Source organism: Cucurbita pepo, chromosome 20 (assembly GCF_057944985.1).
Source record: "Cucurbita pepo subsp. pepo isolate OVF chromosome 20, ASM5794498v1, whole genome shotgun sequence".
In the NCBI taxonomy this organism is placed as follows: Eukaryota; Viridiplantae; Streptophyta; class Magnoliopsida; order Cucurbitales; family Cucurbitaceae; genus Cucurbita; species Cucurbita pepo.
Genome location: NC_141817.1, coordinates 2,647,452 through 2,671,231, shown reverse-complemented (window position 1 = coordinate 2,671,231; position 23,780 = coordinate 2,647,452). Strand labels below are relative to the sequence as shown.

At 35.6% G+C, this 23,780-nt stretch overlaps 4 protein-coding genes and 1 long non-coding RNA gene across 10 annotated transcripts; 3 read left to right on the top strand and 2 right to left on the bottom strand.

The window, feature by feature from the left end:
• The first annotated feature begins 4,560 nt into the window (after nucleotides 1-4,560).
• LOC111782960 (protein SCAR3) lies at nucleotides 4,561-11,479 on the top strand. Of its 4 annotated transcripts, none has more exons than XM_023663822.2 (9): nucleotides 4,561-4,926; nucleotides 5,128-5,291; nucleotides 6,656-6,779; nucleotides 6,867-6,996; nucleotides 7,420-7,487; nucleotides 7,560-10,335; nucleotides 10,447-10,548; nucleotides 10,756-10,863; nucleotides 10,952-11,479. In XM_023663822.2, exons 1-9 carry the CDS (start codon nucleotides 4,772-4,774, stop codon nucleotides 11,003-11,005), a joined length of 3,681 nt encoding a protein of 1,226 aa, XP_023519590.2. In that variant the 5' UTR covers nucleotides 4,561-4,771; the 3' UTR covers nucleotides 11,006-11,479. The 4 variants fall into 4 exon arrangements, with proteins under 4 accessions (XP_023519590.2, XP_023519589.2, XP_023519591.2 ...); XM_023663821.2 differs by having other exon boundaries at nucleotides 10,444-10,548; XM_023663823.2 differs by lacking the exon at nucleotides 4,561-4,926 and having other exon boundaries at nucleotides 5,151-5,291; nucleotides 6,645-6,779; nucleotides 10,444-10,548.
• A 1,968-nt stretch (nucleotides 11,480-13,447) lies between these two features.
• On the top strand, nucleotides 13,448-14,211 carry LOC111783292 (cyclic dof factor 4-like). The gene has a single exon (XM_023664214.2). It carries the CDS (start codon nucleotides 13,568-13,570, stop codon nucleotides 14,075-14,077), a length of 510 nt encoding a protein of 169 aa, XP_023519982.1. The 5' UTR covers nucleotides 13,448-13,567; the 3' UTR covers nucleotides 14,078-14,211.
• Nucleotides 14,212-15,950: 1,739 nt separating this feature from the next.
• LOC111783483 (Hydrolase-like protein family) lies at nucleotides 15,951-19,914 on the bottom strand. Of its 2 annotated transcripts, none has more exons than XM_023664413.2 (11): nucleotides 19,492-19,914; nucleotides 18,507-18,654; nucleotides 18,295-18,362; nucleotides 17,887-17,957; nucleotides 17,541-17,780; nucleotides 17,269-17,432; nucleotides 17,106-17,161; nucleotides 16,953-17,005; nucleotides 16,542-16,710; nucleotides 16,357-16,454; nucleotides 15,951-16,281 (listed from the first exon to the last, which is right to left on the bottom strand). In XM_023664413.2, the coding sequence occupies exons 1-11, from the start codon at nucleotides 19,649-19,651 to the stop codon at nucleotides 16,174-16,176; spliced, it is 1,335 nt and encodes a 444-aa protein (XP_023520181.2). In that variant the 5' UTR covers nucleotides 19,652-19,914; the 3' UTR covers nucleotides 15,951-16,173. The 2 variants fall into 2 exon arrangements, with proteins under 2 accessions (XP_023520181.2, XP_086976497.1); XM_087120371.1 differs by having other exon boundaries at nucleotides 18,507-18,673; nucleotides 19,492-19,628.
• On the top strand, nucleotides 18,693-19,407 carry LOC147786379 (uncharacterized). The gene is made up of 2 exons (XR_015414608.1): nucleotides 18,693-19,167; nucleotides 19,252-19,407. It is a non-coding gene; the product is annotated as an uncharacterized LOC147786379 (long non-coding RNA).
• Nucleotides 19,915-20,431: 517 nt separating the features above from the next.
• On the bottom strand, nucleotides 20,432-23,359 carry LOC111782652 (heavy metal-associated isoprenylated plant protein 28). 2 transcript variants are annotated; one of them, XM_087120395.1, is made up of 3 exons: nucleotides 23,222-23,359; nucleotides 21,170-21,245; nucleotides 20,432-20,971 (listed from the first exon to the last, which is right to left on the bottom strand). In XM_087120395.1, exons 1-3 carry the CDS (start codon nucleotides 23,225-23,227, stop codon nucleotides 20,529-20,531), a joined length of 525 nt encoding a protein of 174 aa, XP_086976521.1. In that variant the 5' UTR covers nucleotides 23,228-23,359; the 3' UTR covers nucleotides 20,432-20,528. The 2 variants fall into 2 exon arrangements, with proteins under 2 accessions (XP_086976521.1, XP_023519213.2); XM_023663445.2 differs by lacking the exon at nucleotides 23,222-23,359 and having other exon boundaries at nucleotides 21,170-23,190.
• Between the last annotated feature and the right edge of the window lie 421 nt (nucleotides 23,360-23,780).

The following is a 23,780-nucleotide window of genomic DNA, read 5'->3' as shown; positions in this document are numbered from 1 at the left end:
TGGATAAAACTGTGGCCTTACTGCGTCAATCTGTAACATTTCCTTTGCCTTTTGTTTTCCACAAAAAGTTTATTTCTGACACCTAAATTTGTCTGCAATGTCTCAATTTTCAGGGCACTCAAAAACCTTCTCCTTTTCCTTTTTCTTTTTCTAATAAAATTATTACATTTTTAAAAAATTAATTAATTATTCTAATGAATATAAATTTAAATTTATATATAAATTGTATATATTAATTTAGTAATAATAAGTATATATGGGAACACCTTGACTAGAGTGGACATTTTATTGGTGAATATAAAAGAAAAAAAAAATATTTATTAGTTTAATACTTTTTATATACTGTTAATAAATTAATTCATGGGCTATTTTTCTGACCTCATTTACTTACGGTTAATTAAGGTAATAATTATCGATTTGAGCTTACTTCCATTCATTCTAGACATATATTCTAATAAAAGAAGTGAAGATGATTCGAATCTCCTACTCATTTATGGTTGAATTGATTTACGATCATGTTTAAACGGTTATAGATTAAGATGTTGTATGATGATTAAGCATTAATTGGTGGGATGTGGGCTAGAGAATCTAGGGTGGTAAGCGGCCTTTCTTTTTGTCTCTCTTTTAGTTTTAGTTGTTGAGAGAATTCAAACCCATTATAAGGGGATCCCATACTACTTTACATGTATGCATCATCATTACCTAAATTTACAATCATTTTTTTTAATATTAATTTGTCAAATCTATTACCTTTAATTGGTTGGCATCAAGTTTTTCCCTTCACTCTATCCAATAAATAAATATATCATTTCATTTTTTAATCAACTAGAATGAGAGATGATATATAATCCATAATTAAAGTAACTGGCCCTCCCCATGGATGTATTAAACCAAATGAGTTAGTAACATTTAGGTCAATAATATATATGTCTGAATGTTCATATATCTCAAGAATTCGATCGATTCAAACTATATAAGTTAAGTTGGATTAATTTTTTTTTCAATTAGGCTTAGGTTGAATTTTTGGAAACTGAAAATTTACATCAATTTGTGGGTTATGGGTTACATATATAGTCAAGATTAAGGAAATTTGGTAATTGTAACTGTTGCTAAGATATTTGAGTTTAATGAGATTTTAGTTATCAATATAACATGTCTAGTAGATAAGTAACTTTTAAAAATAATTAAATAAAAACTCGAAAATCTGACCTAATCTAACGAAAAAAAAGGGGGGGAGGGGGGTTTGGGTTGGGTTGGGTTGTGTTCAGGTTGCTCGAGTTATCAACCCAACCAATCCAAAAATTTGGATGGGTGTAAAAGATTTTCCCAATCCAACCCATGTACACCCTTATTTATTTAAATATGTTTGTGTTGACCAATTAAAATTAATTCCAATATTTTGATTAATTTTGAGCCTTTATCTAATTTAAAATCTTATTGGAAGGCGACAAAAAGAGCAAATTGATTATAATTAGGAAAGTTAGTATGAGTATAACAACACACCTTGGAAGAATATTTTGTGATGGCCCAAGTTTATGCTATGCGTACACGCTATTAATTATTAATTATTACACGAGAATCTCTCATTATCTCTCTAAATTTTCTTTTTTTTAAAACAAAATCTTCTTCATTTTTTATTTTATTTTTTATTTTTATTTAAGAATCATTTTCAATTGCTTTCAACCGGATTCAACCACACATAATTAAAAATTTTATATCGAGTAAAATTATGATTTATTATCAAAAACATAATATTCTTTTTTATAATATACGAACATGACCAAAATATTCTCACATTACCCATCTACGCTTTCACTGTGGTGCCACTGGCGACTATCACCCACAGTCAACCACCCATGTCCATCATCAACTATTACCCACCATTAGCAGCCAGCAACCATCGTCGTAACAACCGATCACCACCACCCATCGTCGGTGACCGCCAACCTCACGCCACCACCACCGCCACATCGATCATCAACGATAGTCATCGATCGATCATAGTGTTTTAAAAACAAATTTAAACCTTGGTAATAACTTAAAATAATTAGTGTTAGGTTATGATTGAAAGAAAGAGGGAGAGAATATTAGGAGGTTTTAGGGTTAGGTTATGATGATTAGGTAATGAATGATGATATTGGTTTTTTATGTTTAAAACCAAACAAAAAGGTAAAAAAACACAATCCCATGTTTAGCAGTGAGAATTAGGTTTTAGTGAAGTCGTCAAATACAAGACAGCTTTATGTTCTAATTGTTAATCCAATAAACTATCCTGTTCTTAAAGCTGCCTCTTTACAAAATTATTCATAAAAAGTAAATGAAAATGACAGAATTCGAACCTACCGCTTCATTTTGAAGTTGAATTTTGTCTCCCTTGCTTATTCTTTTAAGAGATAAAAGATCCCTATATCTATAAATTAACCTTAGTCTAAAATTTAAGGGTATAGTTTGAGAGTTTGAAAATGTTAGGATGTTAAATAGGGCAAGGGTTGGTGATATAAGTTAATGATGTAATTAATAATGTGGGATGCACGTGAGGAATGGGGCCATATGTTGCTTATGAATTATGGAAAAGAATGTGAAGAATCTTCACTGTTTCTTTCACCATATCTCTTTCATCTCATACTTTTCTCTCCCATTTCCATTTCCATTTCTTTATAAACAATCAATTATTGTCAAATATTTGTCAAAAGTTCTATTGATTACCTTCATGTTCCATAACTTTCTCTTTTACGTTATTAATGAGAACTTGGAAAGATTGAATTCAAGATACGTTGCTTTGTTTTTTAACGTGTTCATGAGGAATCAAGAGGTAACTTGTTCGTGATTTGGGATATGGGTATCAACGCAGGAACATAACTCAACAGATAAGACACCAGTTCCTTCGTTCAAGTTGAACAGAAAACGAATTTTTTGGAAAGAACGAGAATAGTTGGATCGAACCCACAAAAGGAATATGTGCAATAATAATTTGGACAGTTTTTGGTGCAGCTTTATATTTTTATTTTCTTGCATCTTTGAATGAAATGCAATGCAAAGGAGAAGACAAACTCAGGTTGTCTGTGGGAGACACTGAATTGGGTTGGTTTGGTACTAAAGCTGATGAATGAATGGGTATGAGGATGATGCCCCTTAGATATGAATGTCTATGAGTAGAAAGGCGAAGGGCAACCCCACATTATTTGGTGCTTTCCAAGCTTTTTGTACTGTTAGTATTCTCAACGCCTGATTCTGAATAGGAGGAGTTTTTTTTTTTTTTTTTTTTTTTTTTTTTTTTTTTTTTATATAAAAAAAAGGGGAGATGGGAAAATTGACCTTTCATTGAGAATGACATGTAGTAATTGTAAGAAACAGGACAGTATGTGTCCTAAAACCGAATGCCAAATCCCTTCTCATTAAATCTCCTTGTCGGATGCAACACTTTTACACAGCCAACAGAATCAAATTGCAGACACTCTCACTTCCCCATCTCCCTATGCTCCTCTCTTTCCATCACTCTAATACTCTTAAACACATTTTTTTTTTTTTTTTTTTTTTAACTACGTGTCGTTAATAGGATCATATACGCCGTTGTTTTAGTACCATCCATAAACTTAAATCCGGTTCAATTCTTGTAAATTTAAAATTTTGACAATTTGGGTACGATAGAATCGATCCGAATATCGAAACGAAATAAGGAAAAATGGAAATTTTTGCCAAGAGATCATGAATCAAAATTGTTGCAACAATGGCTCACTTTTTTGATGCAATATTATTGTTTGAAGTACTCTGTTAAATATGGGTAGTAAGGCAGGTGATTGGGCCCCTCGCACCCCATAGTTTTGTACAAGAGAGCATCTTCCTCGGTAGGCCCCACTTCTAAAATTTGTGGATTATTTTTTTGTTATTTTGCAGTCGTAAAGTCGGTGTGTCAATTGGAGTTGTCCCCCTGTACATTTGGGCCCAATTTCAGAAATTATTGGGCCGGTAGCACTATGGTTGGGCTTTTAGCTTCTGCAAAAGAGAGGCCCTTTCTTTTCCTCACTATTTACATTAATTGTCTTGGTCATAATTGATATATATATATTAGTTGGAAACCTAATTGGACCATAACACAACTGAGTTACGGTTAATATCTTTCGACATGTTTTTTTTTTTTTGTTCTTTTTCTATAGGGTACGGTCGAGGGCTTTATGTTCGCGTTCTAAAAAATTATTTTCTCTCCCTAACGACGAGAGGTGTTGAGTAAAATAAGAAGTATAAATATAAAAATATAGTCCAATGTTTTTTTTATTTTTATTTTTATACTTCTATTTAATTTATTTGCACTATTAAATATGATATAAATCAACAAAAACAGTAAATATCAGTATTTAGAATATGAAAAACAAAATTAGAAAGGAAATTTCCTTATTTATCCCTAAGTGGGGCCCACACCGTAAGGTGGAAAACAGTTGTGGGAGCCACGTTTTTACGGTCTCCGGTGGGTTTCAACGGCTCTTAAAAATTAAAGTTTTATAAACTGAATAGATTTTTTGTGGGTTTTATTATGAAATAATAAACAATTTGTATTTTATTATATGGAAAAGAATGGATTCTGGAGTTGGCAAATGTCCTACAAAACTCAGAAAAGCTCCCTCGCTGCAGCAGTTGAGCTGCTCCCATCCCCACCACCAACTCTCTCTCTAACATCTCCGACGAACCTCCGCTCCTCTCTCTCTCTCTGTCTTTTCTCTCCATTTTCCCTCATCTTCCTCAAATGCGCACAGGAACCAAGTGAAATTAGAGCAAGATGCCACTGGTTAGGGTGCAGGTCAAGAGCGAGTTCGGGCTCGGAAAGCCCCATCTCTACATGGAGGCCAATAATGAAGATCCGAAAGCCGTCCTCGACGGTGTAGCTGTTGCTGGTCTCGTCGGGATCTTGAGGCAGTTGGGTGACCTTGTCGAGTACGGTTTTTTTCTTTGCTTTGCTAACTTGTTTATCTACTATATTTGCTGCCTCGGTGGTTGCGAATTAGGTATTTCCCTCCAGATGTTCTTGTTTTTAGGTAGCTCTTACGTCTCGTACTGTATAATGGGTTAGTTATGCGGAGAGGGTACTTTATACAACATTTAAGCTCACTGGGATGGTATCATCGTATATTGTAGATTTGCGGGGGAGGTTTTTCATGGGTTGCAAGAACAGGTTATGACAACGGCTTCCAGAAGTCACAAAGTCATGGTTCGCCTCAAACAGATTGAAGCTGCTCTTCCTTCATTTGAAAAGGCAATACTAACTCAAACAAGTCACATTCATTTTGCTTACACAGCTGGTATGACTCAATTGCCACCTAAATTATATATAACTTGACTTAAACTTAATTTGTTTCAGTTTATAAGGAGCTATCAACTTGTTATTTGTGATTACTCTGGTCTTGATTAGAGATAACCTTGTCTGTTTATGTAGACAATTGTTTGTTCTTTTCCTTTGTAATTGTGTCTGAACAGTACAGTGTGCAACTTTTGTTATTTTCTTGTTCGTAAAAGTGAAAAGAGGAAGCGTTCTAGATTCCCCCCTCAACACAGATACCGAATACCTTTTATAGGCAGCCTCCAGCCATACAGCCATTTATCTTACCTAATTTCTAACTTTTCTTCTATGTACGTGTGAGATTCCACATTGGTTGGAAATAAGAACCAAACATTTTTTATAAGGGCGTGGAAACCTCTCCTAGTATACGCATTTTGAAAACCTTGAGGGGAACCCCAAAAGGAAAGCTCAAAGAGAACAATATTTGCTAGCGGTGGGCTTGGGCTGTTACAAATGGTATCAGAGCCGGACACTGGGCGATGTGCCAGTGAGGAGACTAAACCTCGAAGGGGGTGGACATGAGGCGGTGTGCCAGCAAGGACGCTGGACTTCAAAGGTGGTGGATTGGGGGTCCCACATCAATTGGAGAAGGGAACGAGTGCCAGCGAGGACGCCGGGCCTCGAAAGGGGTGGATTGTGAGATCCCATATCGGTTGGAGAGGGGAACAAAACATTCTTTGTAAGGGTGTGGAAACCTCTCCTAGCTACGCGTTTTAAAAACCTTGAGGGAAAGTCCAAAGAGGACAATATCTACTAGCGGTGGGCAACGCTTGGACTGTTACAGTTTTATTTATATTATTATATGGTCTAAACACGTATATACATGAGTGTCTATATCTGAAGATTTGTTGTCCATATTACTGCAAAGAGAATACCTGAAGGAGGCAATTTTTTGATACACTAACAGGGCGGGAGGTCCTATTAATAATAACTCAATGCTGATCACATTTAACTTCAGAACAATAGTTAGCTTAGCTTTAGTTAATCGTCAGTTTTGTTTTGCTATAGCACCTATATTTAAGCATGCCGCTTTAGCCAAAACTTAGGTTCTATCAGGATCATGTTATCACATTTGTTTAAAATGATAAACAAGAAGTTTGTTTTATCTTGTTAAGCTTAAATCCATCAAAATTGATGCCTTGTCCAAATCATGACATCATGTAGTTACTGATTAACAACCTAAATTTTATCCAAAGTAAAAGGTCCAACATCCTGATTGTAAACTGGGTTTGAGTAGATGTGCTTTAGAGTGACATAAGTATAGTTTTCTATAACATTTTTTGCAACATTTGCATATTTGTATAATGTTAAGCAGTTACTTTGCAGGTTCTGAGTGGCATCCTCGTATTCGAACTGAACAAAATCACTTCATCTATCATGATTTGCCACGATTTATGATGGATGCCTATGAAGAATGTCGTGATCCTCCACAACTTCATTTGCTTGATAAGTATGATCAGTGTTTTAACTTTGTTTAAGGTGCATATACTTGCTGAAAATGAAAGGCAAGCCTTACAGTTCTGTTCTCTCCATCCAGATTTGATACGAGGGGTCCTGGATCTTGTTTAAAGCGTTATTCAGATCCAACGTTCTTCAAGAAAACATCAACCTCAGGAAAAATAAGCTTGGAGAAGGTTCGGAGTGGCAAAAAGGCTCACAAGATCAAGGTTTGCAGTGAAAGTCTAGGAGTTATATGTGTTACGTGCACCTTTTGAAATAAATGATTAGCTTTTAAGGTTCAACTGCCTAAATTCATGATTGAATTTACCAGCCTAGAGCTAGCAGATATTGTTTGCTTTGGCCCTACTTATCGTCATCAGCCTAACAGTTTTAAAACGGGTATGGCTGACGGTGATACGTAAGAGGCCAAAGCAGAGAATATCTACTAGCAGTGGGCTTGGGTTGTTACACTTAACCGTAAGCACCAGTAACAACAAGAATATGGAGTCATTGTGTTAATTAATATTCTTGAAATCAAAGCTTGGCCCATTCTTTTCTTGTTTTTTTGTTTTTTTTTTTGGTTTGTTAGTGGAATACATCAGTTTTGTTATTATAAAGTAGTCATTATGACCAATAAATTAACAATGCAGAGAAAGAGATCATTGGTACACAGTGGAGAAATGATACATGGTGCATCAATTTCCAATCTTAATAGCAGGTATACTAACTAACGATTAGCTTTGAGCGTTTCTTCTTTAGTTGAATGGATCACCGACAACTTTTTATGCAGCTTGCAGTTGACCGCCTTTTCAAATGAAGGGGCGTCTCTTTCTCAAACTGCTACAGCTGATCGGATGATGAAATCAGATGCTGGGGACTCTTTGAATTCTTTTGATTCTGGAACAGGGTCAGGATATGCGGGAAATGTTTTGAAATTAGGTTCTTCCTTGCAAACTAAAGAACAGGAATTTAGGGAATCTTCAAGTCCAAGTTTGATGCAGTATAGTGATGCTGCTGATTCAGTTCTCCCAGATGAACAAAGTAGGATTATGGACGATAAATTTCAATATGCACCAGAGGATCAAATCGATTCGAGTTTCTCTTCTCATGTCACATGGGACGAAAAGGCAGAAATATTGAAGCCCAAGAATCAGCAGGATGTTAGAGAAATGACAGAAATAGTGCAGTCAAGAGGTCTAGAGGATGTTAGAGAAATGGTAGAAACAGTGCAGCTAAGGACTGAACTGGATGTTAGAGACATGGCAGAATTTGTGCACCCAAGGTCCCAACAGGATGTTAGAGAAATGGCTGAAATAGTGCAGCCAAGGACTCAAAAGGATGTTAGAGATATGGAAGAAATAGTGCAGCCAAGGACTCAACAGGATGTTAGAGAAATGGCAAAAATAGAGCAACCAAGGACTCAGCAGGATGTTAGTGAAACATCTGAAATTGTGCAGCCAGAGACTCTAAAGGACGTTAGAGAAATTGAAGAAATTGCGCAGCCAAGTTCCCAACGGGATATTAGAGAGATGGCAGAAATTGTGCAGCCAAGTTCCCAACAGGATATTAGAGAGATGGCAGAAATTGTGCAGCCAAGGACTCAACAGGGTGGCATAGAAAAGGCAGAAATGGTGGAGCCGGGCAGTCAACAGGGTGGTAGAGAAAAAGTGGAGATGGTGGAGTCGACGAATCAACAGCATGATAAAGTTAAAGATCAAGAATATAAAGTTCCTGTACCTCAATCTTCCCTGGATCCATGTGAAACGGAAGGCCTTTACCTTATAAATGATGAACAAACGAGCACGCTAGCTAATATTGGTCACCCTGATATTGGTCACCCTTTAGAATCAATTTACGACAGGAGTGTGTTTGATGAAATTGGAAGTGAAACGGACAATTATATGGATGCACTCAACACAATTGAGTCAGAATCTGAAACTGACATTGATTGCCAGACTAAACGAGAAGTAGAGCCATGCACATCCAATATAAAGTGTGAAGTAGTAGATCCAATGCATGACCTCCTTGAATCTAGTTTAGGTCCTGATATTCCAATTCTTAACCAGAGCAGTGAGCCTCTTGTTTCTTCAGATGGTTTTTACCATGAGCAAAGGCTTGAAAACACCATGAAGGTTTCTAGTCCTGACCGTCCCCTAGTAACCGACCCGCATGGCAAAGAAAGTTCCACTACGGAATCTGATATCACTGATTCCTTCCCTCCAGGCTCCAATTCTAGTTTAGAGGATCAATCTGGAATTAAATTATTGAACAGAATACATGAATCTGAAAAGGTTTCTTTCTCCAGCAATCTTTCAGATAAGTTCTGGACTAATGGTGGCTTGCTAGGACTTCAGCCATCAAAGCCTCCTTCTTGGGCCGTACCAAATGCTGCTTGTGAGAACTCAAGTAAAGGTGAAAAACGTGGCCCTTCTGATCATGCACAGGAAATAAAAATGGATAATTTTCCAGAGGTTGCTATTAATATTGAAAAGGATTCAACTTCTAATAAGTCCTCATTGCACGGTGATGATCGTTCAAGCGATGGACCTAGTTATGCTCATATGAATAATGTGGTAAAAAGAAATGTGATAGCAGCAGCTGGAATTGCGCTTCCAGCTGTACCTAATGGCAATGGCATGCCTACTCAAACCATTATGGAGAAAGATGAAAACTCCAATCAAAATTCTGGACTTAGCCATCAATTGCTTGTAAATGGCTTTCATAGAAAACTGACGCTACTACATGATGAAAGATTTGAGGCTACATGTATGAATACAAATGGTGCAGGGAAGAGAAATGGCTCCCAAGATACTGTTTTTGAAACAATGTATGAAAGGACTTCCACAGAGCAATTAGCCAGTGATTCTTCGTCGGATTCATGTCCTTCTCCCCCGCTTGATCACATGAAGATCTCTTTCCATCCTGTCTGTGGTTTTGAAACTTCAAAATTGAAACTGAGATTTCCTGATGGCAGTGATGGTCGCGGAAGCAATAAGGACATATTTCCATCCTTTCAGTTGGCCCCAGAGGAGTCTATTTCTGTGCATGAGATTGGCTCTGAGTCTGATGATGATACATTCTGCAGATCATCTCCATGTATGTCTGATGATTGTCTTAGTAATCACTCTAAGTCAAATTCTGACCTGTGGGAGTCTGATGACACTCCAGAAACCACAGGCAAGAACTTGTATGATGTGCACCACATGCCACAGACGGAGTCTTTGTCTACATCATTTGAGCTTCAGGGAATCACAAAAAGCGGCATCACTATGGCCGATGAAAGTGAAAATTTGAACGTTAAAAAGGGCATGGATGAATCTCTTTCTGGTCCATCTCTTGATCTTCCATGTTTTGACATTGCGAACCCTGTAATAAGTGGAAGAATTAGGTCGCAATGTTCAGATAGCCCTACTCCAGCTCCGCCACCTCTTCCTCCTGCACAATGGTGCGTTTCAAAAACATCCTTAGATGTGTCCGATGGCCAGAAGGATCTATCTGCTCATTCAAAACAAGTGGAACCAGTCTGCTCGCAGCAAGCGCCCAATGCAAACAAGTCAAATGGCAAGGTAAATCGTACTTTACATTGGCTTTTTTTGACAACAAACAAAAAGCCAGCGAAAATGATTTAAGATGTGGGAAGCCATAATTGCTTATGCGTTGATTATTGAATGTAGAAGCCAAAACAAGTGATAGTGGATGGTCAGAAAGAACTAAACCACATTGGAAATGACAAAGTGATGGATTCTAGGGAAGATTTCCTGCAACAAATTAGAGCAAAAGTAAGCACCTTCCTTGCGTTTTTGTTGAAAATTAGTTTCCCCTTGTTGATTTGGTTTGGCTGGATATTGAATTACCCTAATGCAATGTAGGCTATCATGTTCATGGTTAAACACCATAAATTTTTAAAGTACATATCATGGTTTCCTTTGATGAAATGAGTTAGAACTAACATAGTTCTTGTTATTAACCAACCATGTTATCCCCAGTCATTCAACCTACGGCGCACAGTGATTGAGAAGCCCAGTACTCAAACTGGACCTGCTACCCACATCAAAGTCACAGCAATTTTGGAGAAAGCCAACTCAATCCGCCAGGTTCTTCACTGTTTTTGTTTTCCTACAATCTGCACTATAATATCATTATACATAAATGACTCGTGGTAACCATTGAGAAATTTCTCAGGCTGTTGGAAGCGACAATGGTGAAGACGACGACGATTCATGGAGCGATGCCTAATTGTAGATATGAAACCAAATTTTAGGCGTTGGAAAACCTATGTTTGAACATACTCGCAACAAGCAGCAATACAGCCAGCGCACACAAAAAGCCTGAAAATGCTTGTAAATTGGATTGCCTGCCCCTTCATCTTCCCAGTCAAGATTTCATCTGTTCATGATCCTGAAACAAAAACGTTTCTATCAATCTACACGAAAATAAACAAATAAACAAAGAGTTGCATTCCATGTAGGTTGCTAATTTCCCCAGTGATCTATTAAAGAATATAAAGTTCCTTTCAAAGTCTTCAAAGAATCATTCAAACAAATATTTGGGTCAATTCTGCAGAAAAGGAACAAAAAATATACAGAATTTGATTGCGTGGATTGGCCAATTGATTGACCAAGAAAGAGCAACATTTGTGTAAGCTAAGCCAGTCTGGATTATACTCTGTATCCCATTCATAGATATGATCTATTACTTATATTTCTGCCATTCTAATCCATGTGATAACACACAATCTTCAATTTTGTAGATCCTTAAATTTACTTTACAAAAATTCTTTTTCAATAATTTCTTGAAGAAAATAAAATAAAATAAAAGGGTATTGTTTTTTAGTAATGAAAGGCCAGCTATTATCCACATGGAACTTAAACCAACAGCTAACTCTATCAAAATATAGGTTTTATTATAAACTTTTGTTGCACAATTAAAAGGTAATTACTTAATTAATTCATTACTTATTTAATTATTATGGAGTTTTATATTTAGATTGAGAGCCAAACCTCCCAACTTGCAGCACTGATTGGAATAAGCTATGAATTAAAGAATATTTAACCAAAGAAAGACTTAGTTTTGTTGCTTAAAATAAGCGAAGTTGGGGTCAATCAAAAACCTAAGCATCATTTTATTATTCAATTTTCCTATTCCATCTCATTTTTTCTCTCGTTTCAAAACGATCGTATATCAAAATAAAATTGACACCCACAAGCGATATCGTATCATACACTATCATTAAATCTCTAATTTTAAAATTTTAAAAAGAAAAAAAAAGGGGGGGTTTTGTCCCTACATTATATTAGTGGGAAAAAGGTGTTTGAGAAAAGAGGGTTACTTTCATATTAAGTATATATATTATATATAAAAGATTACTTTATTAAAGAAAATCCCCAATTTTCAATTTTCGTTTTTTCCTTTTGTAATCCATTTATGAAAAGCTGTTTTGAACACTTTTTTTTTTTAAAAAAAATAATTATAATAAACTTCAAAGTTTAGCCACCAAATGCATGCATTAAAAACTAAGGCAAAAGGTATGACTTTTAATGCAAAAAAGGAAACCCAATACCCAATTTAAGTTTATTCAATAAACTCTTTTAGATCCAATATAGTTTTGGAATCTATAATATATATTGAAAATTTGGATAGAGACCCACCATTAAAGTATTTCCCTTTATTAAAAAGTAATGAACTTTATAACTAAATCATACGTAATTTCTGATTCTACAATGCTTATACATCTATATATATAAAAAGAATATATTAAATTTATAATAAGGTTTTGGGTTAATTAAGCTTTATGTTTGGAAAAAATAAAAGTATGGAATAATGAAAAATATAAGTACCCTATCTATAAGGCTACCAACAGTGATGTATAAACTTTTGAAGGCATCTGTCCCTCGTTTTATAATTATTTATTCTTTCATATTGTCTTTTCAAACAAGTTGATTTTATTAATAAAATAAAATGTTATTAATTATTATAAGAAAGATAAATAATTAATAATCTCTGGAAATCTTAATCCCAATTTCCACGAGATCCAGTTCACATATTACACGACAAAATCATTTTATTTCAACTTTCTTCATTCATTCATTAATTAATTTCTTTTTCTTTTTTTTTTTTAATTTTTTTTTCTTTTGTGTTGGAGAGTTGAGGGAGAGAGGTGGAATTTTATATTCACTTCAATCCTCTCTCTCTCATTTGACTACCATCAAATAATCCCTTAATTTTTTTTTATTTTTATTTGGGTATTTGTAAAATATTATTACATGTAACGGATTTGTAAATATAACTTTCAACCGGGTTATTGAACAAATTTGATAATCATCTAAAAATATTAGAAAAAATAAGATCGAAAAGAAAAAATTAATTTTTGATGACGAGGTAATAAATATAAGTCAATTATTATTAGGATAATACTCGTGATGGTTTATTTAGCTCGATGAAACTATAAAATTAAAAAAATAAAAGAAATCAATAAAAGTATACTTTTTTTTTTTTTAATTATTATATAAAAAAATGAAATAGATGATAATAATGATGCAGTGAAGTAATGATGTGTACAAAAAGCTCATCTTCAGCTTTTCTTTTCCATCCCACCAACCTCTCTTATTGGCGGCTTTTGTTCTTTCAATTTCCAGTTTCCTTTTTTTTTTTTTTTTTTTTTTTTTTTTTTTTTGCCTTTCTTAAAAAGCACTTTTGGGTTTTGACTTTGTGTATATAAATCCCCATATTTCCAATTCCTTCTTCGAAAAAAAGCTGAATCCCAAAATCAACGATTCTGTTCTGTGTGTTCTTCTTCCTATGATGATGGCAGAGAGAAAGAAGAACGATGAAGATCAGGAGGGAGGAATTAAGCTGTTTGGGGCCACTATTATGTTGCATAACAACCGGATACTTAAAGAAGAGCCCAACGATTCAGATCAACAATCGACAGAAAAAAGGCCTGACAAGATCATCCCCTGTCCGAGATGCAAAAGCATGGACACCAAATTTTGTTACTTCAATAATTACAATGTTAATCAACCACGCCATTTCTGTAAGGGCTGCCAGAGGTATTGGACCGCCGGTGGGGCCCTCCGTAATGTCCCTGTTGGAGCCGGCCGCCGAAAAACCAAACCCCCTTGCCAGACCTTTGGTGGGTTGCCGGAAAATTGCGTCTTTGATTCTTCAGGGATCGTGGCGGTGCAGCCGTTTGAGTTGGAAGGGATGGTTGAGGAGTGGCATGTCGTCGCTGCAGCTGCACAGGATGGGTTCCGGCAAATTTTACCGGTAAAGCGACGGAGGGGTTACCAAGACGGTCAAATCTGTTGATTATTCTTCCCCTGTTTCTTTTTTTTTGTTTTTTGTGTTAAGAATTTCGATGTGATTGAGGGGAAAAAATGGAAAAAGAAACGTGTTTTGTTGGTGTTAGTTTTGTACAAATAATACAGACTTTGTTTAAACAACTTTTGGTGTCTAATTTTGTTTTTGGTGAGGATGTTGTTAACATATATCATCCGAGGCACAATCTTCATGTAAGGCTCCATCCACTGAGTGCCAATACCGATGGCGTAGTGGCATTACCATCGGTGACTGCAACATCCTTAAGGGTGACCTCATTTTAGCAGGGTGAGGGAGGAAAAAAGCTTATTAAGTCTCGCATTCTCGTGTTTTTAGACCATATAAGAAAGCTCCAAAGAAGCTACATACTCCTTATGTCTGACACTGCGCGTACCGGAAGGTTAAGGGGTTTGTGATACTTATAGTTTGGTATTTAAGACTTATTGGTATTCTTGAATGGTGTAGTATTTAATAGGAGTATACACACCAAAAAATTATACCTCATAAGGAGGGGTCTAATGGGGGAGTACTTTTTTAGGAATTGAGCTCGAGTGGCTAAACATGTTAAAAGAACTCGTATTCGTATTGGTTCCCGGTTTTGTTAACTAAGAACTGATCTCCACCATGACCAGAGGTAAAGAGGGAGAAGACACACAATTTCTTTTTCCTTTTTTCTTTCCCCAAATCCAGAGGTTTAGTTAATTCCGAGGGCTTTTGACAAACATTATTAGAGGATCTTATAGGAAGTGAGGGAACATGTTTTGTGGGAATTTGTTTTGGTTTCATATGACAACAATGGTGTTTCTTTTTGCCCCTACTTTTATGTTCTTTCTTTCTTTCTACCTTGAACCAGTTTATCCATCTATCACACTCAAGCGTCTAGTTTGAGGTCTGCATCAATTTAAGTTCGTTCGTGTGTATAAATATTTAGAAATTTATTCGACGCAATATTAAAAGTGTTGGAAAAACAATGAAGTATTCTTTAGAAGGATGTGAAAAACTCTTTCTAGTAGACATGTTTTAAAATCGTGAGACTAACAACAATATGTAATGGATCAAAGTGGACAGTATTTGATAGCGGTGGACTTAGGTCGTTTACAAATGATATCAAAGCTATGCACTAAACGATGTGCACTAGACAATGTTGGATCCATAAGGGAAGTAGATTGTGAGATCTCACATCGGTTAGAAAGGGGAATGAAGGGTACGGAAACCATGAGACTGGCGCTTATAAATGCGTTAGAAAGGGCAACGTTTCTCCCTACCAAATGCGTTTTAAAACCATGAGACTGGCGCTTATAAGGGTGCGGAAACCTCTTCCTAGTAGAGATATTTTAAAACCGTGAGGTTGACAACGATATAGGCCACAATAGACATATCTGTTGCAGTGAGCTTGGGCTCTTACAAAAAGTAGGATAACCTATCGAACACTTTTTAATTAATACAAAAAAAACTATGTTTGCAAAGATATCAAAAAAAGAAAAAAAAAAATCCTACCCACAATGATCTCTTCCACCCTCGAAAATCAAAATAATTTTTAAATTCAAGATAAACATTCATCTCTTAGAATGGACATTGCCTTGAATATTACTTTATATATATATGTGTATATGTACATTAAAATTTAAAAAGAAACATCCTGGTAGCCTGGTGATTACTTCTTGACCTATGCGTGAATACTTCAACCAATTGACTGACGTGCAAGAGAATTGAGATAGCTGCCTAATCCTATTTAATATTTTCAATTATTAGAAGTCAAAACAACTTGGAAGAACAACAAATTCTTCGTCGCTACAATGAATAGACCAATTATCAAGAAACACGACCATAACAACTCCTACTTCATAGCTAATCATCTACTTGGTTCATCAATGTCGCTTTTTATTCAGCATCATTATTGTAGTAAATGTATAATTAATTAGACTTAATTTCTCCTTGATTAAGCTTTTTACATGTGACAAGCTTACATCCAATCTATAATATATTTAACTATGACAATACAAATAATCTGTGATATTCTCTCATATTTGCAACCGGCTGATTCTTCAGCGTGGTTAAATTCTACTGCATAGAGATAAGGCTTACTGCTATAAGCTAGCCACCGGGGCAATTGAAGACGGTTCTTGTTGCTTGAGGGTGTCTGCAACATGAGCCACCACGCCAGCACCAGCATTGTAAAGCCATTCGTTTTTCACCTGAATTCATTATACATTTCATATAAGAAACAGAAGCAGAAGAAACAGCTTGAAATAGAGCGATCAGAGACGAACGTGGATGTTGTTATGTGCAAAGAATGGCCAGAATGAGGAATGAAAGCTGACATCAACTTTTATCCATCCCAACTGCTGCAAGCCACGAATCATCTCCTCTGGAAAGAAAATGTGACATTGAGCAAGGAAACAATCATCTAAATAATCACCATGTTTAAACTCCTACTGGAGTTGGGGTTTCATACCTTCCATGATTTCATGATAATCCACCGTGTTGTGTGTGGTTGGTGATTTTTGGGCTGCCTCCTTTGCTTGAGCTGCTTCAGGGGGGAAATGGGGACCAGCGGAGGAAACAGGAGGACAGTATTCTACGTCTACAACATGCTTGTAACCATCCAATGATCGGCGAGGGGGCTTCCAAGAATTTTAGAAGATGTCAGAATGATAATGTACATTGCTCCTAACTAGATCATGTGCATACATACACACACACACACACAAACATTCAAGAAGGAATTCCCTAGTGTCAACGACTCAATAATATCTATTCTCAACCCAATCTCCTTCAAGATTTCTCATCTCTCTATGTTCTTATGATTAGAAATGTTTTCAATGATGATAAAATGGAAACATACGAAAATCAAGTGGCTCATCACCTTGATAAGTTCGTTTTCTCTCCTTATAGATGAAGTGCGCCAACCAACCATATCTATTCAGTGTTTAAAAGAGATCATGGTTAATGAGCCATATAAGAAAGGTTCAACAAAATAACAGTAAAAAGAACAAGGTATAAGGCATGCAGTGGATACGATCATAAGCTACATTGGCATAAAGAACGCGGGATCGAAAAGCACCAAGCGCAGATCTGCAAAGGGGAAAAAAACAACAGAGTGACCATTTTGTGACATCGCCCAACAAAAAACAGGGCGCAAACAAGGGGCCTCCACAAACTGTACAAAGAGTCTAACTTACATGAATTTCTCTTTTTCACTAGCGGATGCCATTCTTAATAGAAGAGGTGGTTTATCAGGTTTTCCATCGGTAAGGAATAGCTGACTACCCGTTCGGCCTACAACGATAGGGGCTATTGGTGGAGCCAGTTTCTCTAGGAAGGGAACTCCCAGAAGAAAAGGAAGCTAAGAAAAGAAAATATTAACTTAGTGCCAGTCAAGTACAGAATTATAAATCAAACTACAATTGTTAAGGGTCTCTGATGATAACCAATAATACTCCAAAAAACCAACCTGCTTTTTACCTCTCACTCCCAAGTGAGGAGTTGCCAAGGTGATGAAACTGATTGGCTCTAGTCCTGCAACCACACCTTTTTTTGAAGAACTGCAAGGATCGTTTGGTATGCTACTAGACAATGAATCTGAGTTATTGTAGAGTACAGCAATAGCATATCTCGCAAACAAACCACCAAGTGAATGAGCCAAAAAAGAAATCCTTTTTAAGCTCTCTGTTTGTTGTACCACTTGCAAGACCTGATTGCCATACAGATCATTGTTGAGTATTAATGAAATTACATGTACCTTTCAATGAGCTAGAAACTGTTTCAAGAAATACATATCGGAATGGATTACAGCCTACCTCATCAGCTAATCGTTTGCCCGCCCCATCAATTCCAGTGAAAGTTTTAGTAAAAGTATTTGACGAACTTGCTGCAGATAAATGAAGGTAACTGAAATATAAGATAAGCATCAACTGTTCACTAACTGGTTACTTATTGATGTGCCTATTTAGAAGCCTAATTCATTATACACACATCAGATTTTTGGGAATAATAAAGTTTTAAAGAACAGTAACGATAATTCCCAAAATTCTGAGCTTTCCTAACATCTCGAGGAAATCCACATCCATCTATTACTTGCTAACAACAATTCCGAAGTCATAAATTAAACGCTCATGTTGATGCACCTGAATTTTGAAAACATTATAACACGTACATGCTTATAATACATTGGATGGTGACATCCACCAGTAGAAAAAAGAACTTACCATATATTAAAAAGTTCCTTCCAAGACGCCTTTTTAATTCTGCTTCGAAGTAATTCCAATCACTTGGGCTGCATAAGAAATGCATTAATCAAAACGGGGGTGGGGGAAGCTTCTAGCTGATAGCTATACAAATCTTGATAGAAAATAAGAAATATGATTCCCTTTTAATCTTGTTTTATAACTAGCGATCATAATGTTTAATCAATGGATACCTAGCCATGATGCCATGAACAAGAACAAGAAGATGATCAGGCTTGTTTTTCCCATTCCCTATGCTACTTGATGATGACAATGTTCCCTGGGTTAAAGTACTCATGGCTTGAGGTCCAAGGTCAGGTAATCTCCAGCTGTGATTCGAGTCTGAAATTCATAAGATTTGCTGATGTCCATCAATGAGATGTAAAAGGGAAAAGTATGTAACCAGCTCAAACCAAAAGAAAAATGGAAATCCAGCATCCAAAACTAATAGTTATAAAGTTCAGACAAATTCAAACTGCTGTAGATTACAGACTTCGAGCTCAATGGAAGCAGGAATAACCGAATAAGCAATATTATTGGTTCTGAACCTGTAATCAAAATTCTAGCAGTGCCTTCCTCAAAAGGAAGTTTCAAATGTGGTGTAGCCTTGGATGAACAGTTTCTAAGGAACTATTTAGCAAGTAGAAATAAGTCTATATGACTATCGAAGTCACAGCACTGCATTTATATTCTTGACAGAAATAAAACCTTCATTTTCTCATCGATGAATACGAAATGTACGGAGAAACTACAAAACATGAGCTTATCTATTGATTGCATATCTAATTTCATAGATCATCATACAAACACATACGTTCCCATGGAAGGAAAGAGGCATTTCTCCTCATCCACCAGGTTTGCATTATCTTCTTCCCATCGACAATCCTATTTTACTTTATCTTTAGAAAGTATAGTTTCGTAACCAGAATCCATGATTAGGTACAGAAGAGTGATAGTCCAGATCGAAGAGTTGGCGAATTTATAGGGTATATGAAATTTGGACAAATCGATATCTAGGCAAAACCAGAAAACCCATTCAGATTGCTGTCATCTTCACGATTGGAAAACATCGTGAAGAAAAAACAAAAACAAAAACAGAACAAAACCCAATTCCCTTGTTCCCTTCACAAACTCATGAATCAAAAGAAAAATGGCGAAGAAGGAGAAGGGCAGAAGTACCAGTGAAGGGAGTGGAGGAGGAGGAGGAGGAGGAGGCGGCGGAAGAGGAAGAAGAAATCGACGACGTCCCTACAGGTCCATGAGAAGAATTGGTTCTTTGAGTGCCAAAAAAGGGGTTGAAGCAGCAACAGCGCGCGTGAATGAAAGGCGCCAATGCCATATATTTATTATACGAGAAAGAGAGAGAGGGTTAGGAGACAGAAGGAGAGGTGTCCGAATGGAGTCAAGAAGAAGCCATAACGTTCCTTATCCTCTTCGATGATGAAGGCAAGAGCCCATACGGCCATAGGCGGAGAGAGAAAGCCGTGAAAAAATCTGTGCTGAATCAGTCGCTGTTCTTGGGCGGACCTCGACCTGCATTGGCTATGATCAAAAACCCCCACACCTCTAAATCATTTCTAATGGAAACAACATAAATCTACTACCCTTCAACTTACCTCCTTCTTCTTTGTCTCCTTCATAAAAATGGTCGGATTAATTTCGATTCTTAACTTCTTTTTTTTTTTTTTTTTTTTTTTTTTTTTTTTTTTTTTTAATTTTGTATTCAATATAAATTTGAAATTAAATTTCAAGATAGACTTCTCATATTTTTTTTATTTAATTTCCAAAATTCAAAATACTATTAGCAATCGACCAATGAGAATACAGAACCAATGTCCTTTTCACGAGCCGCTGTCTCAATGTACACCTCACCATTTCTACTCCCCTTCATAATATTTGCTTCATCTTTCTTTTTTTCTAAATTTTTATGTTATATTTATTTTTCAATGCATTTTAAAAAATAAAAAATAATACTTTTAATTAGGTTCGAGATAAATCTAGAAACATTAATAAAGTACTTGGAGAATATTAAAATACACATCTCTTGCTCATTTACACATATTTGTACACATATATATATATATATATATATTACAGTGAGTACACATATGCATTCAAGTAAAAAAAAAGAGGCTAAATTATAAATAAAATAACTTTCAAGGTACTTAATTAAAAAAAAAATTAAGTACATTATTCAAAACATACACAAACTTGCATTACATAATAGCACAAGAATGCGGATTCTCATCACTGAACATGGCACCAGCTTCTTCATCAATAGTTGAAAAGGGTGGCTCTTGATGATAGCCGTAGTCGTCAGCATCGCTGCCGCTGTAGTTGTAGCTATTATACTCATGGATGGGACTCATATTGTGCTTGTGAAAGGAAGAAGAAGACAGTGAATTGTAGGTGATGATTGGCTTAGTTTGAGGCTGAGGCTGAGGCTGAGGCTGAGGCTGAGGCTGGTGGTGATGCTGAGGAGAGTTGAGGTAATGCTGGTAGTGGTGGATGAAACCATGGTACTGCGGGTTGTAAGGGTATGGCCACAGCTCTGCCGTCCGCCCATTCCGCCTCGCTGCTTTCAGAATCTTCTTTTGCTTTGCCCACCCCATCACAGTCACCTTCTGTATGCTTAAATCTATTATCACATCATCCACACCTGATCATCATAACCAAATAACAATTTTACTACTTTCTCCACAAAGAGTTTCAAGATATTGATATTTTGATATGCTTTCAATGCAATAGTTCAGAATTACACCATTAGTGAAGTTGCGATTCGGTCTCTAAACCTTTTCTTTTTCGTAACGATTTATTCTTTGTACAATCAAATAACTTCTCTATGTGTTTGGCTTACCTGGTAGACTTTCCAGAGCTTTTCTCACTTGTTTTTCACATCCCGTACAGTCCATGTGAACTCTCATCTCTGTTACCTGGTATAAATTGAAGAACAAAAATCCAAACATGTCATTCACATAGTTTATATAAAGTAAAAAGAGGGGGGAAAGAACACTAATTAAAAAAAAAAAAAAGTTTCATTTTCAATGCCCTTCACGTTTGCCGGTTCATCATTTTGTAAGAATCAAGATGTGTTTGAAAAGTCATTGATATATGGGTCCCTGCTTATAGATCATGTTTCATCTTCATGCATAAAATGAGGAATTAACTAGTTTTTTAAACATAATGCATATAGGGCCTTAAATAAAAATGTTTAATGCTAAAAATAATAATCTGAACTAAATGATAACGAGTAGAAGACTTAGTCTAATCCATTATTGTTGGAAACTCATGAGAATTAAAAATAAATAAAGTCGAAGAATTTTTCATCGACTTGCATATAATATAACTAATTGCATTAGAAAAAAAGAACTAAAAAAATGAGACCTTAAAGATAAACATTGACTTGTAGTTACTACTGATGTGTGAGTCCAAAATAATTTGTTAATTAGAAGGTACCCACATCATTGATTGGTACAGAAACCAGAAATCCAATACATCTCTCTTTAAAGCAAGAATAACAGTTATTATAAAATATTGAGAAATACACATATACAAGGAAAGGTTATTTTTAACACCAATAAAATATCAAAAAGTAACCTCTACTTTTTCCTAATAGCTTAAATCCTCAAAAATATCTCTTTTGAAGTTAGTTTCAATTATACTCCTAAATTTAAAAGAATTCTTGAAGTTTGAAGTTTGTTTCATAACAATTCTTAGTAAATTTATTTTTCATTAGATCCATAGATCCATAGGCAGAAAGTTCAATCTTTTATGTGAATAAATATAAACACATTGAAAAAAATAAAAATGTTGTTAACCATATATCTTGTTGTCTTCCTCCTTTCAATTTCAAGCCTCCTATCCTTGTCCTTTCATTTACGATTTTTTCTTAACTCTATCCTCCAAATTTATTTTCGGACACAAACTTTGATCCACGAATCAGAACGACAAAAACTTGAAGAGTTGTTTCGAAACAAACTTAAACTTTTCAAAGAATCATATTGAAACCAACTCTTTAATTTAAGGATAATTTTGATAGTTTAAACTTCCTAACAAAATGTCTAGTTTATAATAATTATTTTGTTTTCATTTTTTTTAATATATTATTCTGTTCATACCTTCCCCCCTGAATAGACCACGAGAAAAGGATTTGGGGGCTTTTTCCTAATAAAGTGATTGGTTGATATATTATTGTTTTTAATTTTAATTTTTTATATTAATCTATTCTTACTTTCTCACAAGAACGAACCTCACTGAATACTGTGAGGCTTGTTTAAGGAAAAGGATTTTGAATGCCATAGTATCAAAAACCTAAATAACAGCTACAGCTTTGTTCCAGTTGAAACTTTTGTGCTGAAGGATGCTGACAAGAAAAGGCTGGAGAGTGGTTTTCCCACAAAACTTAAACGTGTTTTAATAAACTAAGAATTACTCAAAAGGAGAACAGACAAACTAGAGGAGCACTCTTTTTCAGAAAACAAAAACGTGCACGAATCCAAAAGGAAATGTAAAGTGAACAACATGGCCTGCCTAAGATTATTTCTTAGCCTAAAAAAATAGATTTCTTCGTCTAGTAAAAGAAAAAAACAACCAAACCAACACAAACTCCAAAGCTTCGGACATACTCCGAACTTAAAAATATGATAAAAATTGAAATACTTTTACAGTTTCTCTACTATATTTAATGATACAAAATTATTAGTCACACTGGATCAGTCTCCTCAAATATTTTATCGTTCAAAATATAAACAGACATCTTCTTGTGATACTTTAAATGAAACTTCACAGGGCAGACAGATATAGACCAGAAAGTGAAAGATACTAAATTAACAACATAGTTATAAACAAAACTGCATGAAAAGCTATAAACTCAAAAGAAGTCTTCCACGAAAGAGAGAGAGAGACTTACAGTCATGTCTGTATAGCAATTGAAGAGGGTCCTGAAGAAGCTTTTCTCCGAACAGAACAAGTGTACAAGGAAGCTGAAGGGAAGCAACAGTCAATTTATACGCATTACAACAAGCCTCCCTCTTTATGTCTCTATGGAACATTGGTAGAAAATACAAGGCAGTTACTTAAAACAGTTGCCATGGTCAACACCTGCAAATGCATAAGAAAATCATTTGTCAAAGACTTCGTAATTCACAAGTCTTCGCTAATCGCTAGAGAAGTTTTAAATCTAATTTCACGACATACTTAGGATTGTCACAATGACCAATTAATTATAAAGCTAGTGTCGTCACCACATCTTCTTCAATGCCATTCTTATATTTTTTTTTTTAATTAAAAGAAACTAAAGTCTTCTATCATAGCCTCATATGTAAATTGTGTATTACATTTCCACGGCATTTCGTACAAGCATCAGTCTCTTTGTTATGGGAAATGAAAGAAAAAAGAAAGTCAAGTCCCTCTTTTGTATGGATACATATTTCGACATGTATACGTGGATAGTAGATATGGATGCACTA